The sequence below is a fragment of the Oppia nitens genome, unplaced genomic scaffold (genome assembly GCF_028296485.1).
Source record: "Oppia nitens isolate AA-2021 unplaced genomic scaffold, nextdenovo-longstitch-racon4-pilon3 scaffold7_pilon_pilon_pilon, whole genome shotgun sequence".
Taxonomy (NCBI): domain Eukaryota; kingdom Metazoa; phylum Arthropoda; class Arachnida; order Sarcoptiformes; family Oppiidae; genus Oppia; species Oppia nitens.
In genome coordinates, this window is record NW_026533251.1 from 3,777,933 (window position 1) to 3,799,015 (window position 21,083).

The window sequence follows — 21,083 nt, forward strand, 5'->3', positions numbered from 1 at the left end:
AAAAAACATGAATCAATATAAATGCTAAAAAAATTGTGAAAAGCAATGTTTATCAATCAGTATAGTAATTAAAATTTATAAAATAAAATATAAAGTACAGTATTTTGTATAATATAATTGCAATTTTTTTTGTAAATTTATTTATTTTAATTTATAACATAACTACAATATCCTAATATTATAATTTTTATTCAATAAACATTATTGTTTTTAAAATTACTAATAAAGTCGTATTTAATATATTATTATCAAAAAATACTTTAAATACTTATATTTTAATTAATACTCTTAACAACAATTATAATATACTCGTATTTTTGTATACATTTAATACAAATTATTGAGTTATTACTAATTTTTATCAAACAAAAATTAAATTAATTATAATATATTTAATATAAATTATATACTGTATAGTATTTGATTAAAATTTTTGGTATAGTTTGTCATCTGTTATTATATTTTTAATAATTAGAGTAAACAGTTATATCAGATATTTTAATATATATTTATATATATATATGAAATAAAATTTTATTTTTCTTATTATTTTATATAAATTTTAATCATAATTTTTAGGATAAATTACTTTATCCATAATGACATTTAAAAACTTATAGATATTAAAATTTATATATTAATATAAATTTATATAATACTGTAAATTAAGTATTAGATTTTATTTATATATATATTGTTTATATATATATATATATATATGTACACTTCAAGCGTAAATATATCTAAAAATTTGAAAAATAAAAATATAATAATATTCAATCATAATTTATCTTATCCATTAAAATATTATAATTTTCTAATAATAGAATAAAATATATATATAATATTATTATTATTTATTATTAAATCTTTTAATCAATTGGTTTCAAACATACTTTTATAAAATAAAATTTATACAATAATATTACATTTTTTATATTTAAAAAATATACTTAAAAATTATTGTTATTAAGGTTTTTTATAATAAAAAATAATATCACATAAAACCATATTATTTAAGAAAACAACTGTCATTTTAATAAAAATATATCTATTTTTTTGTTAAAAGAAAAATTTTAATGTTATTTTATTTATATAAAAATCGCTAATATATAATATCTTACGTTTGCATTAATGTTTATTTTTTCAAAAAAATGTATTACTAAACTAAAAGTAAAATTAGTTATTATATTATCTGATAAAATATAGTTATGTTAATATACTGTATAAATATTTTTATTAGGTATTCAAATAAACAAAATTTTTAATTTAAATAAATCTAAATTTTTGTCATTAAATATGTAAAAAAATAAATTAAAATTTATGTTCATAATTTCACAGTAGTTTTTTAAAATTAAAAATTATATTTTTTTAACTATAATATAAACTTTTTTTTGTTTAAATTTAGCATTATATATATATATACAGTATTAGCCATTAAATTATCTATAAATATTAATTTAGTATTATATATTTCAAGTAATTTATATTAACTAAGTTACCTTAAATAAATAAAACACATTTTAAATTAATGTTTACTTTATTTCTAATAATATAGAAATAATGATTATATTTTTCAATTTTTATTTAATTGTGTGTGTTATGTGTTATTAAAAAAATAAATTGTAAAAAAATAATTTAAAATTTTTATCGGTAAAAATATTATAGAAATTCCATTTTAAAAATTTATTATTATTATTATATACTATCAATATATATATATTTTTGTTTGTACAATGTCAATTTATTATAAAAATTATTACCTAATAATATAAATTGTGATACAAATATTAATTAATCTATTGTAACAGTAAATAGCTATATTAAATTTTAGGAAAAAATTATTAATATTATTTATATTGTATTATTAACTAATATTTTAATATAGAATTTTTAATAAATAATAATATTATTAGTAATTTTTACCTAATGAATTTATATTAGCTAACTTTATATTATAGAGTAATAATAATAATTATTATTATTATTATTATTATTATTAAATATAATGATGTACAAAAATTTGATGCAAACAAACAATTAGTAATATATTTTTTTGATTCATTATAAATTAATTTATTTTCTAAATATTTATGAGAAAATATCGCGAAAAACAGATAGTATATATATATATATATATATATATATATATATATGTTTTGTTATTTTGAATACACTTCGAGCTATTATTACTTAAAATAATATTATTTTTTAAAGTTTACAAAATTTAAATATTTTTACTTTTATTTGGTATTGTTTTAAAGCTAAATTGTTAAAAATAAATTATAAACTACTTTATGCCCGAGGTTTATATGTTTTACTAAATATTTTACTATATATTACACTATTCTAATATAAATATATATTTAAATAATAAACTATACTATACTTTACTATTATAATATAAGTTAATTTTTTTATTGTAAAAACATTTAAAATTTCAAACACATTAAATCTCTTATGTATGTATTATTATTTTTTATAAATAATAAAATTACTATTTATATTTTTAATCTAATATATAAAGTATATATATATATTAAAAACACATAAACCAGTAGTTAGTTTAGTGTTTTATTTTTGTTAGATAATAGATTATATGAGTTTAAGTCAAATGAGTTTTTCGCCCAATGATTATGTTATCAAATATGATTTGATATGTCTATGAACTACACACCCAAATGTTGATGACATGTTTAAAGATTGAAAGATATATATAAATAGATAGATAGATAGATAGATAGAGAGTATTGGATATTATATATATTAGATATAGTATAACAATATATCATTTAAATTATTAAACAATAGCAGCTCTTTAAATAAAGCATATAAGATATTAATAAATTAAACAATAGATTAGAATATATATATATGATATAAAAATAATTTACTATACAGTGTATATATATTATACTAAAAATACTATACTATTGTATAAGTAATTTCAAACAAAAACAAACTACTGTTCAATATTTGATAACATAATATGATATTAATATTTAATTATTATATACTTTGCATATACAGTTATATAAATTTATATATTAATATTGATAACCATTTTATTTGAAAAATATATAAATTGATAATAAATTTTTTTTTAAATTGCTTTATATTAAAAATATTGCAATACTATTTTTTTCGTAAATGATATTTTATATATATATATACATATATTATGTTTATATTTTATTATTTTAAATGAATAGTTTTAATAAAACTATTAATATATTTATTGTATAATAAACAGTATATTATATATGATAATAATATTTATAATAATATAAATTGCTTTTAATAATTCTCTATATTATTTTATACATACAGTAATAAATTATAATACTAAAGCAATTTATAAAGTTATTAATCTATATAAATATATATATATATATATATATAACAATATATACAGTATTCAAATCATATTATAATTATTTTTATTTTAAAAATTAGCATTCAATTGATATGCATATTGTGACAATTATAAAGTCTAATCAAGGTTATACATTAATATATATATATATATATATTATATAGTGAAAATAGTAGTAATAAATAGTTATGCAATTTTCATATTAAAATTGTGACAATTATTTTAATTAAAATTTTTTATATTATTATTCAGAGAATGTATTGTAAATTTTTTAAAAAAAAAAATAATTGCAGTTAAAAAAATTACTTAATAATGACTATTACTATTACTATTAAATAATAATAATATTGTAATAATAATACTGTATCTATACTATTGCTAAGTGTACTACAATTAATACAATTAAATGTAAGTATTTTTAGAAGTGCATTACTAATTAATTTATATGTAAATTTGTTTCAATAGATATGTTACTAAACATTAACAGTATTTTTATGTAAAAATATTTTTATTATTTTTTTAGATGTGTTTTTAGTTATAAAACCAAAATTTTATAGCAGATTATTAAATTAATATACTATATATATTTATATTTATATGATATTGAATTGTTTTGCATATATGTTGTTTTATTTTTTATACTGTATTATATAAATGTTTATCACATTAGAGCTATATGTTGTATATGTAAACAATTATTTTAAATTGTTTTAATATATATTTTAACATAATTAATCAATACAAATAAATACAACATTTAATACAATTAATATATATATATATATATATGTGGTTTAAACATTAAACATACAAATCTAATTAAATATAAAAAATAATAACATATAGTATATACATAGTTACACAAAAACACTGTTAGCTAAACTGGATAAATGATTGAAATAATAAAATATTAAGTTTTAATAAAAATAATGGATTTTATATACTGTATATATATAAATATTTTTGTTTCCTCTCTCTCTATCTCTCTCTCTCTCTCTCATTCTCTCTGTTAGATATTAGTAAGATTTATATATAAGTATATATAATGTTGTTATTTCTATACAATAGTTTTATTTTGATTATAGTGTATTTGTTTTAGGTTGTTTTTTTTCTATATTTATTATTTGATTATTTTCTATATAACAGTATATACTGTATATTATTTGTTTGATTTGCACCCCCCAAAGGAAATTGATTTGAATATATTTTTATTATGTATAAAAAATTTTTTTTTGGTTGTTTAAGTAAAATAGAAAATAATATTCTATATGTTATTTTTATTTTATATATATAAATTTTATATATATAAATTTTATATTACTATGTACTGGTAAAGTACAGTACATGTACAGTACTTTATATATATATATATGATAAAAAAATTGGTGAACAACAACAACAACAAAATACAAAAATCCAATTTTCATATATACAGTATATATATATATATGTATATATATTTGTGTATGTTTGTGTATGTATGTATGTATGTATATATATATATATATATATATATATATGTGTGTGTGTGTGTATATATGACTGTCTATGCATTTATGTATTTTAAAAAGACATATACAATACATACAAACAGCCAGACATAACAAACAGCAAAATATAAAATCGATTTGTTATTTAAAAAGAAATGAATTGAAAAAAATAATTCAAAGATTTCTTATATATAATAATAATAATATAGATATAGATATAAATAAGTTTTTAATAAATATTAATACATTTTTTTATATTATGATCTATATATATATCATATTTTATACAGTATGTTTAAATAATACAATATATAGATATAATATATTTTTAGATATATATATATATTATAGGTATTACTGATTTTAATGTAAGTTTTTTTGTGACGTTTAATAAGTTGAGCAAAAAAAAAATATTTTTTTATCTAAAAAATCTATTTGTATTAAATTAAAATACATTACTTAATATCAGAGATTTTATCTGCTAAATAAATTTATTGAAATGTTTTCAACTAATAATTTTTAATTTTGTTTAATTAGTTTTTTTAAATTCAATTTTACAATTACAATTAACAGTAATTTAATTTTTTAAAGATAACTATTGCCTGTATAGATAAAGTATATTTATATAATTATTGTGAATAATATATTTAGTATAAATTTTTTAAAATATATTTATTAATCAAATTAATTATAAAACTATATAAATATTTCATAGTGGTTTTAAACTTTGTTAAAAAATAATTTATATATATATATATATATATATATATGATATATCTACAAAAATATCTATTTTATTACCTCAAAATAAATATTAAAAAACTATAACTAACTATAAACTAAAAATATAAAATAAATATTTTTAGAAAAATAGACTATTTAAAGGTATAACCTATAGGTTTATATATATCAATATATATTATACTATAAATATATATATATATACTATTCATAGTAAATGTCAATGAAAATTAAACTCAATAAAATTATCACTTTAAATAACACTAAACATAAACACATAGCTATATTTATACATTTTATTATAGAGTATATCAATATACTAGACAATGTGCAGCAAAAATATTATATAAATAAAATTTTTAAAATATCACTACTGCCTGAGGCAATGTTTATATTACATTTCACTCATAAAACTTGTATAATATATAATATAGTATAATATTTTTTTAAAAAAATATTACTGTTACTATGTATTGTATAATAATAATAATAATAAACTATAATACGTATACTATTTGTTAAATTTATATCATCATAACATTATTATCACCAATATACTATTGTACAGTTATAAATATATATATATATATTAGATATGATATAAATATTAGTAGGTGTATATAAATTTGAAAATACATATAATTTATAATTTTTTTACTATTATTACTTAGTTATTATGTTATATCTATTTTTTGATTCTCTATTAAAAATCATAATAATAAAATAAATAAATGTTAACTACCTACTACTACTACTTTTATGTTGATATAATAATAATAATAATAGCAAAAAATATTAAATCAATGATTTAATACACAGTCAAATAAATAGTCAAATAGTTAAATAGCAATGCTAATCAATAATTTACTTAATTTTGTTGTAATATTATTATCAATATTATAACAAAACAAAAAAAATTAATAATATGATATAAAATCATTACTACTGTAATAAACTATAGTTAAACTATTAATAATAATAATAATAATAAATACACATTAATTACCTGATACTCCTATAGACGTGTCCCGTATGGTCTATCCTTAAAAACGTATTGGGTGTGGTGGCATCGTGAAAAGTGGCCAATTTTTCATTGGCAAAAAATGTGTCGGGCACCCATATATTTTTGGCCACTTCCGAACCGACGACCAGTTCGGTAACGCCGGACGTCGGTTCAAACGATAGGCGATTGTCTTTCCATTTTTGGCGAAAATAAAAATCTGACGTAAAGTCCTGTTTTGATAGTTGGATGGATGGGTGGGTATAGGAGTGTAGGTATAGGAGTAGGTGTGTGTGTGTGTTGATTAAAATAATAATAATTATTATTATATAATAACAACAATAATAATGCTATTAATTAACGGTAAGTGTGCTGTCTATGCCATACCATTTGGACCTCGGATACGGAACTAATTCCGATAATGTGCATGGTCACACCCACTTCCACTGGTGCACCTTGATACAATTAAAACAATTAGTATAATATGAGTAAATTATTATTATTTTTTTAAAAATAATAAATATTTATACAAATTATTATCATATATCATATTAGTAGTAAAAGTGTTTGTATTTATTTTTCAAACTACTAAACTATAATATTACTAAATTACACTTTATTATTATTACTAACATATTTTTTAGTATTATTGTAACTACTAATATATTTGTTTAGTATTATTATTACTAATATATTTTTTTAGTATTATTATTATTACTACTAATATATATTTTTTTAGTATTATTATTATTATTATTACTAGTCAATAGTTTAAGATAATAGCTTAAAAATATTTTTAAGTAAATGATACTGATTTTTTAATATTGATTTTTTTAATTATTAATAAAATAATAAATAATAAAATTTTTAAAAAAATAATTAATACCTCCATAATTTGGCCTGACACGTTTATCATAGTTGCCTTTACCAAAAAAATCGTCCAGTATCTTGGTAATATTTCTACCAGCATAGTTTTCACTAAATATATTAGAAATAAATAAATATATTTATTATTTATATAATTATTATTATTTTTTAATTAATTACAAATAGTTAAATACTAACTATATATTTTAGTACAACTATAAAATATACATTATAATAATTAAAATTTTTGTTTATAAATATTTAAAGTATTTTCTTATTTTGTTTTTGTAGATAACTTTTGTAACTTTAGTTAGTAATAATATTATATATATATAATTTTTTAATTTAATTATTTTTGTTAAAAATAATTATAAAGATACTAAATTAATAAATTAACAAGATAAATAATAAATACTAATTTTTATTTAGATAAATACTAAGATTTTGATTTTATATAAATTAATAATTAGATTGCTTTAAAAATATATATTGATTTTAATAAGTATATACAGTATATACTGTATATATATTGAATTACTTTAATTACGTTAGACTTGAAGTTATATTTTCCTCTTTTCTATACAGTATTAGTAGTACAACTGTAGATGTATTTTGCAATAATACTATTAAAAATTTATTTTACAAAATTTATATATAATATTACACACACACTCAGCTATAATAATTACGGTATAAATATTTTAGCAGATTTTACAACAAATTTTTTTGGTGTTTTTGTGAGATTTTATTTTAGATATTTTAATGTATTTTTACAGACAAACAGAGAGAGAGAGAGAGAGAGAGAGAGAGAGAGAGAGAGAGATTTTATTTTGTATGACATGCAATTGGAAAATAAGTTAAAATATATTTATATAAAGGTATATAAATTTTTATAATGTATATTAAAAAAATAAATAAATACAGTATGTATTTATATTCTACACTATATTCTTTATTATACACATAAAATATTGCATTATAGCATATTACAGGTATAACATATATATATATATACAGTATATACTATATATATATATATATACAGTATATACTATATATATATATATATATACAGTATATACTATATATATATATATATACAGTATATACTATATATATATATATATATATACAGTATATACTATATATATATAAACATGATTTTCCATATGATTTACATCATTTACGTGATAGTAACCAGTTATATATATTTTTTGTATGTCACTATTATTATTATTGTTATTATTATTATGAGCAAATATATATATATATATATATATATATATATAAACATTTAGGCCAGATATATGTGAATGTGTGTATAGCAATTGCAATGGTATTGCAAACATACCTGTATAATACAGTAATACAGTAATAATAATAATATTTATATACAGTATATATAAACAGTTGGGTGGAAATATAAAAATTAATTTTTAATTTAACTACCGAATCATAGGTCTACTACATAAATATACAGTATATTTATTAATATTTATATAGTATTATATTATATAACATAGATTTACTAAATAAATTGGCAATTATGTTATACACACACAATATTTTTGTTTGTTTGTGTATTATTTATTATTATATTTATGTATTGCATATAGAAATAACTGTGCATTAATTTTTTAAAAATCACACAGAAATATATATATATATATATATAAACAATAATATATATATTATTTATTTAAATAATAATATAATCAATACAGAATATTCTACAGTGAATGCCATACTCTCTCTCTCTCTCTCTCTCTCTCTCTCTGAATGGTTAAACATATTGAATAAATTTTGTTTTGTTTATTTTGGTATATAATATATATATGATATTATATTTGAATAATTTAATTTTAAAATTAATATTTTTTCCATCAATAATGACTACCAGTACCATATATAACACAAATTAATTTATAAAAATATTCAAAGTATAATTAGATATATATATATTTTTAAGGTATATACTGTACTTACGCATCACTACTACCCGCTTCAACAACATTAATATTAAATAATAATTTTTCACTAATCAATGTTAATAATAAAATCATCTTGATCATGCAATTATTATTATTAGTATTTTTAATATTAATGTTGTTGATGATGATAAGCGGCAACCATTGGCACAAAAAAATGTACATGATTAAACACTTTAACCTATTTAGTATTATCATAATTTTATAATACAGTTATTATTATTATTATGTTTATTATTAATTATTATTATTATTAACATGATCACTTAATGCACTATCTATAATTTTCTAATTAACATGATTTATTTTCAACAACAACAAAAAATAAATTAAATAATTACAAAAAATACACACTTTTTTTAAAAAATAAATAAATAATTATAAACACATTGTAGATGTAATGTAGTAGTTGTTGTTGTTGTTATTATTATAATAATGACAGTAATAATAATAATAATAATAACAGTAGTATTAGTAATAGTAGTAGTATATTAATAAACAATATTTATAAAAATTTATTGTGCTAGATTTTTTTTATAATAAAAAAAATTAACTATATTATTTATAAATATCCAAGATGAAACATTGTTAAAAATTTATTTAATTAATTTAACCATTGTGTGTGTGAATGTAACATTATATATACTGTACAGTATATATTTATAGAATTATCATGCTCAGTTTTATTATTATTATTATTTGGGAAAATTTGTTCACTCATTGTATTACACATAGACTATCCACACACACACACATACATACATATACACACACACACTAACTCAGTCACTCACTCGAGTCTATCTGTTTTCACTCACTCTAATCGCTACTTAAAAATTACGGTTCACAGACACATATATAGAGTATATACATACATAGTATACATACAGTTTCCCAGTTTCTATCCCTATAGTGTTTGAGCACAGTGATGAAAATCTACCAGTGCTGCTGCTGCCGTACCATACATACACAGTTACATACATACATACGCATGCTTGGATAATAAGTGTCGACGACTGATAGCATGCGGAACATAGAGAATATTCTGTATGTATTTTAATATATATATATATATATATATATTGTATATACTGTATGTCTATATGACTATAATTGAATTTTTTTTAACTAGTTTAGTTTTCAATTTTGAAAAAATAAAAATTTAAAAATTTAATTATTATTTTTTTAAATGCATTTTTGTACCAACAAATAAAACTAATAAATTTTAGTCTCTATAGAATATATTCTTTAGTAGAAAATAAAATTATATATCGATATATAGTAGAATTTTTTTTTTGGTAACTCTACTGCTATTGATGAAAATGCATGGAAGCGCACTGGTAGCTAAAGTATGGTATATATTGATATATGTCTAGGGCAAGTGCTGACACCGTTGTCCATTATTTTACATTATATGACAGTATTGCACCGGTATTTTTTGAGCCCAACCTATTATACCCTAACCTAATATATACCGTATTTATCAAATATATGTTCCCCCCCCCCCGTAAAATACAGTAGTATTACTATTACTGTACTTATTAAGTAGTATTTAGAAAAAATAAGCTAAAATTAATTGCTAGAAAAAACAATAAATTTATATATAATATTTAATTGTTTAATTATATGGCATTACTGTAGATATATAAATATATGCTAAATATGTCAATTATTGTATATACTTTATAATGTACTTAATTTAATTGATATATATTTATATAATATGACAATAGGGTATAATTATGAATATATTTGTATATCATATAATATAACCAATTATGTAGTTTTTTTAAATAAAAAAGTTGTTGTCGATCAATACAATTATTATTATAATAGTATTATAACATGTATTGTATTATACAATTTTATTGAGGCGCAAAGTTTAAATTATTTTATGCGCATGGTCATAATAAAATTTAACATTATCACAAAAATTATAATTACACAATATTTTTTTTATTAACTATTTATTTATTTTTATCTATATTTCAACAATTTTATTCAATAAAATGTTTTCACACAAACAAATAAAATCTCTAAACTTTAATACTATACAACATTTAATATAACATTTATAATATTAGTTGATTATTATAAACAAACTAAAAACTATTACTAAAAAACTAGAGTATATAAAAAATATTTTTTTAAAATATAATGACCACAAAAAATTGTAATTATAATACTATATGTATAATGTTTTTATCTATAATTTTGTTGCAGTTGTTTGTGTTAGTCTAGTCTAAGCAAACTATAAAAATTTCATCTCCCGTTCCCACAGTCGCTCCAAACCGGTTCCCGTCCAGACTTCGTCAACTTTTTTATCGATAGCATAGCTATCTGTTTGGTTGAGATGTGTTCGCCAGTGGCCGACAATACTCTTCCTCAGACGCATACCCGACAGTGTATGCCTAATATAACCGGTCGTCGACTTTTCGATAATCGTATCGATCAGTGCCGGCTCGCTAGTGGTCAACCGATTTACATAACTATCGCCCAATAGTTCGGCAATTTTCATTATATACGGCCGCAAATTGTAGGTCATATGTTCGTAGATCAGGCACAACATATTTGTTGGCCAAACATACTGTTGTTGCCAATAGAGTCGACAGTATTCAAAATAGTCGCCATACGGTGCCCTACCATCGAGCCATAGGTCGACAAATTCGTGTACAGTACCGGCAAACATACACTGATCGCACAGTTGATGATAATAGGCCACTACTACATCCTTGGGATTACGCAATACACATATATATTTGGTGTCCGACCCGCATGTGTACGGCAACAACTGTATGGGCAAATGGGTGGACACAACGGTGCTTGTGGTCAGTCTGTCGATAACTATTTAATATATAATATAATATAATGAATCAGTTGTTTTTAAATAACAAAAATATATTAATTATTTTTTTTATATAAATATCATCAATAATTGTATAAAAAAATAAAATAAAACAATACATAAATATATAATTTTTTTTAAACTATAGTATTAAAAAATATTTTTATTATTTATTTATTTTTGTTGTTGTTGGTGATAGTATAGCTCCTACCTAAATTATCGTATCGATACTCTTGGCCACTGTACTCCAATACATCCAATAGCCGATCGTTGGCATACCTGACCCCGTTGTTAACAATCAGGCTAACAATTTGTCGGCACCATTGGGTGCCGCACTTGGGATATGTTATCACAAAAATATCGGTATTTTTGGGTTCGTATCTGAGGGCATAGTCAATTGATTCATCCGGGTAAAATATGGGAAATTTTAGGCCACTATTTGTTTTCGATATAAATGCCATGTTATTTACCACCAAAAAAAATAATTAATTAATAAAATATTTCGTAAAATAAGTTTTTTTATTTCAATAATAAAATATTTGTTTTATTTGTGTTATTATTAAATATCTACACTATATATAAATGTTTATATATATATATACTGTGTTAATATTGTATGTATATATATTATATTAATATATTTATATATATAAAACTATGTTTGTAATAACATATGTGTGTTTACGTGTGATATTTTATGAATAATAATAATTATTATTTTATTAAATATTACTATTAATTATACTCATTTTTTACATTACATTTTTTTGCCATGTAATAATGTACTGTATTTTTTTAGTATGCAATTTAGTACAGTATTTTCATTGTTAGTATTTAAATACAGTAATAGTGTATATGTTTAAGTACTGTATATGTATTGAAAAATTATATTAATAACTTATTAACTGAACTAAACTACATAAATAAATTTATATACATATATAAATAAAATTAGTTATTTATATGAATTATTTGTTGAATTATTTGTGATTTTGTTTTTCAATGCTAAACTTGTAATTATTTTGTTATTGTTTTTTTCACTGTAAATTAATCTACTAAATTTAGTTTTTAGACAAAATTAAAATACTATTTATATTAATTAACAATCTATATAAAAGGAAAATAATATAATAAAAAATTATAAAAAATACTAAAAAAAATTATTGTCAATTAAAATATTTTATTTTTTAAGAATAAAAATAGATTCAATTGTTTATCAATTAATTTTTGTAGTATTGCACTAAATATATGATTTATTTCATAAATTAAATTTACATTTACATTTACCGGTATAATCATTACACACACACATATATATATATATATATATATATATATATATATACATACATACATACACACACACACACACAATAAATATCTATAAAATACAATACAATATATCAAACATAATTAATTTAAATATACACTGTTAATATGTTTACTTTATACTATAGTATAATTTTATTGTTGGGTACAAATTAAAGAAAACAAAATTAATTAATCATCAATTGGTACCACTATTGTCATTATATCGTTGATAATGATAAAAATTCCAACAACTAAAAACAACTGATTAAATAAATAATTAAACAAAAATTGATTATGTATCACATAATTTAAATTTATATATATTTAAACACATTTGTATAGATACACATACTTATCAAACAATACATATAAATTAACCCATTTATCCCATTTGCATCCCATTAATTGTTATCTCATTTTGAAAATAATGCAAAAAATATATCTACTATTTGCACTACTCGGCTGTCTATTGGGACAGTTAGTTAACGCCGGTGATGGTGGACATGGAAGACATGGACACGGAGGAGGAGGAGGCGGACCGGGAATGATGGGTAAATCAGGTATGGCTTTCCTTAGCCATGACAAGGAGGCCAAAGATCGTATGTGTGCGGCGGACAACATGAAAGACGACAAGTTGGATGTGCTGAGGGAAGAGATGGCCAAATGTGATACCGACGAGTGCGCCAAAGAGGCCGATGATGTCAACGACAAGTGCCAGAAACATGAAAACCAGGCGATGTTGCAAAAAGTTTGTAGTGATAAATACAAGTCGTGTATTAAGAAACGACACGAAGCTTTTCAACACATGAGACAACAAAAGGGAAGTCCCGGTGCTGGAGGTGGTGGGGGTGAGGGAGAGCCTGAAAAGGCTGATAATAGCGATGAGCTCAAGAAACTGAAGGAACAGTGGAGAGAGAAATGGAAGGCCCGTAAGGTATGTCTCGATATTGTTTGTTGTTATACATGTGCTGTAGAGAGTCTACACTACCTAAGCGACTATTTTTTCTAGATATTGATTTAAATTAGATTTAACTATATATATATATTGTAATTGATAATTGTATTGTTTTTTTTGTAGGCCTGTTTGAAGGCAGCATTTGATAAAGCATACGGAAAGGCGGCTTAGTTTATATATACACACAAACATTGATTGTAGTGTAAAGTTATCGGTAATATTATCGGTAAATTGAAAAATTCATGTACAACAATATACGGTATTATACTGTATTATATAAAATTGTATTAACAAATTAAAAAAAATTGAATAAAACTAAATTTTGAATACCGACAAGTATAAATTATAATATTATCTTATAATATACGGTAATATGATTTTTAAGCAGAAATTTTTTTAATTTATACTAAATAAATATAATTATATTAAAAAAAAATTAATTTAAAAACTACCGGTAAATTTATATTTAAAAAAATATTTACTTCACTTGAATTTTATAAACATTTTTTTAATTACTATTATAGTAACAAACAGTAAGTATATCATCATATTATTTATTTACACAATTGATATAATAAAATCTTATTAAATAACCTAAAATATTATAACTATCCTAATTTATCTACCGTATCCTCTCAGCCTACCCCCCGTCTATCCACGCTATGCTGTATTTCTAACAAATAGTCGCCTATAAATATTTTTGGCAATACGTTTAAGGGGAGAGACGACAGTAGTATCAGACGTCATATTGTTGTCAATATCACGACCAGAGTAGGCATCAGTATCTTCAGTAATATCTAAAAATAAATAGATAAGCGATTATTATATAGTGATTGCTATTTAAATTAGCGGTAATTAATCATTAAATTATATTTTAAATAAAAAATAAAAATTTTTAAAAATACTTGTCTTTTTCACGACACCGGTAATTGTGCCGCGCGTATGATCTTCGAGCTCAGCGTACGACACCATCAGTTGTCGTTGTTTTGGTGACAGTTTTCTACAATTAGACCACAAAACAAATTAAAAAAAAACAATAAGAAACAGATAATTATTATAATTGACGAGCACTGGGAGTCACACAACCCCCCCCCCTCCAACCCAACATACTTGGGAATCTCAATCTTAATATGTATGTAATGATCGCCGTAACCAAATCGACCGTCGGTACGCTTCAAACCTTTTCCCGATAACTTCATAACAGTGTGCGAATCGGTTCCCGCCTGTATGTCCAGATTTATGTCGCTGTGCACACCTATAGATAGATAGATAGACAGAGAGACAACATATTTACAATCCAATTCCCAAACATACTAACACACACACAGAGACCCAAATCATACCTTCAATCTTAATATTACCGCCGAGTACTGACTGAGCCAGCGATACACTGGCATCGGTGTGAACGTCGTAGCCGTCCCGTCGAAAGTATTTGTTGACCAACACATGAAACGTAATGAACATCTCCTGGCCCTCCACTTCCACCCGCATTGTCTGCATGTCTTCGACACCGGCCGGCACCGGTATTATCAGTCGACGCTTATCGATTACATGTCCAAATCCGTGACAATTCGTACACTTCCAGTAGATGTACTGACCAGTGCCCCGACAAACGCGACAAGTGGTCCTCAAGTTCATGGCCTGACCTTTTAACTGTTCTAAGCCAACACCGTCACAGAAAGGACAGGTTTGGGCGTAACGACCCGGCTCTACACTAAAAAAAAGTGTCCACAAAAAATAACACAAAATTAATATAAAAACAAAATAAAAACTGATATTAAATATACTGTTTAGTCATACAAATAACAAACTTTCGTAAAACAATATATTAATTATCATTATTACCGGTAAACTGAATTTAATTAATATTACAGTACTATTACTTTATTATTAGTTAAACATAGTTATCATAATTATTAGGTATCGTAATACTCTCTCTCTCTCTCTCCCTCTCTCCTCTCTCTCTCTCTCCTCTCTCTCTCTCTCTCCTCTCTCTCTCTTGATGTCTGTATTTACAAATTTAAAGATTTTAATATATAATATACAGTATAACTACAAGTAATAACCAAATTTATAATAATAGTTAACTGTATTTATCTCAAAACTAACTGTCAATCAATCAATCAATCAGTGGTCGTCAGTGACCACTAATACCATACCCCGATCCCTGGCATTTGTAGCACTCGTCCTGTACATTGACTTCGACCACTTTATCGCATCCCTGAGCCGCCTCGCGAAACGTTAGCGTACAGTGTATCTCCTGTGTCGGTGTAAAACCGTAGGCATTCTCGGGAAAGTCGACCCATACTTGTTTGACTTTACCGAACTCGTCCTTAAAGTTGCCGAAAATCTTGCGAAACATGTCCTCAGCGTCTACTGTCGAATGAAACGATTCGTTGAATGTCGACCGCCGGACACCGTCAAAGTCATCGTCGCGGGCGCCGACCGGTTGCGACTGTTCCGCATCGAATCGGGCCTTACGAGAGTCGTCCGACAGTATTGTATAGGCTTCGGCCACCTCCTGAAACCGTTGCTGAGCATCGCTATTGCCTATACACCCAGTCATACCAGAGAGAGAGAGAGAGAGAGAGAGAGAGTCAGTCATATATTGTCAGAAAAATGTTAGGCCAGTCATCACAAATGTGGGCATCGGATGCATCCATACCGTGATTGGTGTCCGGATGATAGCGTTTGGCCAACTCATAGTAGGCCCGTTTGATGTCCTTTTGCGAGGCATTCCTGGCCACACCCAGTATCTCGTAGTAGTCTTTGACGGGCGCCCGTAGACCACTGCCAGACACGTGCAGCAAACGACTGGTCGGCGGCGCGTTCAGTAAAAACACGTAATATTTGTTGATATACTTAACTAAATAAGAAATTAAAAAAAAATGTGATTATAATTCATGCTATATATTAAATAATAATGAAATGGGTTATTCAATCGGGGGATAGGGGTGGGTGTTAACTACCCCTCCCCCACACATACCCACACACTTACGGTTATATTGCCGATGAAATTGTTGGACACAACAATTCATACATAATTTTGCGGTTAATTTCAACATTAATACTATAATATATTATTATTTTAATTATAAAGTAATAGTAATAATAATAACTATTAGTTTCACTAATGATGATAATAATAATAATTATTATTATATTAATAATAATAATTTTTTAATAACTTAACTAGGTTGATATATTTATTTTGTTTGTTTTTTTGAAAATGTATCATGTTTATATTTTTATTTAATGGTAGCACGTGCGTTATTTTTTTAATACAATAAAATACACATTATATACAATACACGCTATAATTTTTTATTCAATAAATAATTTATTTTATTTTTATTAAATTAAGTGTATTAAACAATTTTATTTATATTAACATTGGATAGATATTTTTTTAAAAAATTAAAATTAAATTTTTATAGAAATAAATAATAAATTTTTTTAGTGCAACTGTACAATGTACAATGTACATATTATTTTATTTTTAAAAAATAAATAAATTACGACCATTAATAACGTTAATATAAATTTATCATTAGCATTTTTTAGGCGCTTAATTTCAAAATATAATATTTACTAATTATTAATATTGTTAACAAATTAATAATAAATTATAACTTGGAAATTATTTTAACAAACAAAAACATATATATAATAATAATTTTTTTTAAATAATAATAATAAATAGATTTTATAATAGTAATTTTAATTTTAAATAATTTATTTACTAATAAAAATAAGTATAATATAATTTTTAAAATAATGTTTTTAATATGTATAAAATCTATATACACTCAAAAAAATAAATTATTTAACAATTTTAATTAAGTAAAAACAAAAAAGTTCCAGTTATTTTAATATAATTTTTTTTAAAAGTAAAATTAATTAGTTTTAATTACCTCAAATTACCCATAAGTTTAAAAAAATTTATTAATTAAAAATTTTCTTACAAAATGAATGTCTATTTTAATATTATATTATTACTACTACTACTACTATCATATCATATTAATTTATTATACAGTATAACATTTAATTATAATAAATCATTTATTACTAAAATCTAATTGATTAAAATATAACATTTATATATATATTTTTTTTATTAGGAAAAAAACTAACAAATAATTTATTATTATTATTTTTATTATTTTTTTTTGGTAATCATAATGACCACTACTATTAGTTTTCTAGCTCTAGCAGTACTGTTACCGGTGCTGTTCATCATTGACCATCAGCACCAGTATATCAACTGTCAGCACGTGCACGAAATACACAACGCCATCGTACTAATACGTGGCGGACCAAAATCGGGTGGACTAGTCAGGGGAGAGTTGCGGTTCAGGGAAAACAAAAACGGTCGGGTCAACATCAGAGGCCAGATTGAGGGTCTGGCCAAAGGCCAGCACGGTATGCATGTACACCAATGGGGCGACATATCGTTGGGTTGCGAAAAAGCGGGCAGCCATTTTGATGCCCATCACGCCGCTCACGGAGCAAGAGGTTCGCACGCGCATACCGGCGACTTTGGCAATATAGTGGCCGCCGATAACGGTGTGGCCCGGGTTAACATTAACGACTCGTTTGTCGAACTACACGGCGATAATAGTATTGTCGGCCGAGCTATACTGGTTCACGAGCACCGGGATGATCTGGGTCAGGGCGGTAACAATAAGTCGCTTATTACGGGCAATGCCGGCAGTCCTGTTGGTTGCGGTGTTGTCGCCTGGGATGACTAATATATAGGAGTCCTGTCCTGAGCTAACTATTATTATTATTATTGTTATTATTATTAATTAATTAATTGATTTCATTTATTTTACTAAAATACTGTATAAAAATTTTTGTATAAATTAATTATATAATTTATTGTTTTATAAATTATCAATTTGTTTAATAAATAATAATAATATAATTCATGATATTGTCATTGTTATTAATATTTTTATTTTAAAATTTATGTAACTATAAAATATTGATTATAATTAATATGATTTATACAATATTATAATTAATTAATAAAAAAAATAAATAATTAAATAATTTATCACAATTTTATGCATATTAAACAATAAGTGTGCGCCTATATACTAGTAGTATATTGTATATTAAATTGTATTTAAAAAAAAAAATATTTCTCATATATGTATTTATTAATATTATAGCTACGTTAACAAAATGTCTTTTACAAAATAAAAGTAACTCAAAAATAATAATAATAATACTGTAATATCTAATTAACAAATTAGAAAAATGTATGAGATTTTTACAGTATAATTAAGTTATTAAATAAATATATATATATATATATATATATTAAAATATATTTATATTTTGAGTAAAAATAAAATAAAATAATATTATTAAAAATTAATACATATACAAATATATATATTTATATATTACAAATTATATTGACGAAAATTAACATTGCTTATCATATTAGTCAATTGGGCCCATTTGATACGTGCATGTGTCCACCAGGCCCGGTGGCCGGATAATTTGCGACGCATAATTATCCGATGGTCAGTCGCATGTGAGACACGGTAGCCTTTTTTGGCCAACTTGTTGACCACATTGACCATATAGTTGCGTACGTGATACTTATAGTGGGGCAGATATTTGTTGGTCACCTGATAGGCTTCCAGATAGTCGGCCAGTTTGTCGTCCAATTGGGTAAAGTAGATATCATTGTGACAGCACTCGTATAGTATTATGTATGACATATTGTTGGTGTTGTTGTTTTAAAGTATAGTTTGATGACACTGGTTGGTTAGGGGGCAGGTGGGTGGGTGGGTGGGTGGGTGAGTGAGTGAGTGGGCTTATTAGTTAGCTATTAGTTTTGTTGATTTTTATTTTTAAAAATGTTCAAGTAGGTTTTTTCAACAACAACAAAAATATTTAACATATATACAATTTGTTACAAATTGAATATTATTTAATTTTATTTAATTTTTTAAAAATTTTAACCAAATAAATAACTATAACATTATTTTGAATACTGTATTATATTTTTTTAAAAGAATTAAAAATAATATTTTTATTATTATTTACTTTTTTTTAATTAATTTAAATATTAATTTTCTATATATAAATATTGTAAAAATTTTGTAGATATCCTTAAATATATATTTAGTATTAAATCACTGATACAAAGAGTATTGTGTGTTTAAAATCTATGGTTATGTGACATAAGGTAACAATAATCGACAGATGTCTGGTATTATTAGTATATCTATCAAAAAAAGGTAAATACCTATACCTGTAGTTCATATGTCACATCCCTTAACTAACTTAACTAAGGGAGGGGTTGAGATACTTATGGGTCACCTTAAAGTAATGGTCCTAAATAATAGGCGAGAGGAAGTGTGTGTGTGTGTGTGTGTGTGTGTGTGTATGTATGTATGTATGTATGTGTGTGTGTATGTGTGTGTGTATGTGTGTGTCTGTATCTGTGTGTGTGTGTGTGTCTGTATCTGTGTGTGTGTGTGTGTC

General features: G+C 23.0%; 5 protein-coding genes across 5 annotated transcripts in view; 2 read left to right on the forward strand and 3 right to left on the reverse strand.

Annotated features, from left to right (window-relative positions):
• LOC128963712 (gamma-aminobutyric acid receptor subunit beta-like) overlaps nucleotides 1-8,657 on the reverse strand; it is a 46,700-nt gene extending 38,043 nt beyond the window's left edge. The window contains exons 1-4 of the mRNA XM_054310224.1: nucleotides 8,653-8,657; nucleotides 7,494-7,585; nucleotides 6,995-7,062; nucleotides 6,614-6,840 (exon numbers count right to left, since the gene is read on the reverse strand). Of these exons, the coding sequence (XP_054166199.1) occupies nucleotides 6,614-6,840; nucleotides 6,995-7,062; nucleotides 7,494-7,585; nucleotides 8,653-8,657 (392 nt within the window). The remainder of the gene's footprint in view (nucleotides 1-6,613; nucleotides 6,841-6,994; nucleotides 7,063-7,493; nucleotides 7,586-8,652) is intronic.
• Nucleotides 8,658-11,688: 3,031 nt separating this feature from the next.
• LOC128963044 (sulfotransferase 1E1-like) lies at nucleotides 11,689-12,792 on the reverse strand. Its single transcript, XM_054309499.1, has 2 exons — nucleotides 12,519-12,792; nucleotides 11,689-12,306 (listed from the first exon to the last, which is right to left on the reverse strand). Exons 1-2 carry the CDS (start codon nucleotides 12,766-12,768, stop codon nucleotides 11,714-11,716), a joined length of 843 nt encoding a protein of 280 aa, XP_054165474.1. The 5' UTR covers nucleotides 12,769-12,792; the 3' UTR covers nucleotides 11,689-11,713.
• A 1,192-nt stretch (nucleotides 12,793-13,984) lies between these two features.
• On the forward strand, nucleotides 13,985-14,903 carry LOC128963046 (uncharacterized). The gene is made up of 2 exons (XM_054309501.1): nucleotides 13,985-14,552; nucleotides 14,697-14,903. The coding sequence occupies exons 1-2, from the start codon at nucleotides 14,046-14,048 to the stop codon at nucleotides 14,742-14,744; spliced, it is 555 nt and encodes a 184-aa protein (XP_054165476.1). The 5' UTR covers nucleotides 13,985-14,045; the 3' UTR covers nucleotides 14,745-14,903.
• Nucleotides 14,904-15,187: 284 nt separating this feature from the next.
• Nucleotides 15,188-17,633, reverse strand: LOC128963043 (protein tumorous imaginal discs, mitochondrial-like). Its single transcript, XM_054309498.1, has 7 exons — nucleotides 17,572-17,633; nucleotides 17,239-17,439; nucleotides 16,733-17,123; nucleotides 15,917-16,287; nucleotides 15,684-15,828; nucleotides 15,479-15,573; nucleotides 15,188-15,370 (listed from the first exon to the last, which is right to left on the reverse strand). Exons 1-7 carry the CDS (start codon nucleotides 17,609-17,611, stop codon nucleotides 15,234-15,236), a joined length of 1,380 nt encoding a protein of 459 aa, XP_054165473.1. The 5' UTR covers nucleotides 17,612-17,633; the 3' UTR covers nucleotides 15,188-15,233.
• Nucleotides 17,634-18,731: 1,098 nt separating this feature from the next.
• LOC128963045 (superoxide dismutase [Cu-Zn]-like) lies at nucleotides 18,732-19,426 on the forward strand. The gene has a single exon (XM_054309500.1). It carries the CDS (start codon nucleotides 18,758-18,760, stop codon nucleotides 19,325-19,327), a length of 570 nt encoding a protein of 189 aa, XP_054165475.1. The 5' UTR covers nucleotides 18,732-18,757; the 3' UTR covers nucleotides 19,328-19,426.
• The last annotated feature ends 1,657 nt before the right edge of the window (nucleotides 19,427-21,083 follow it).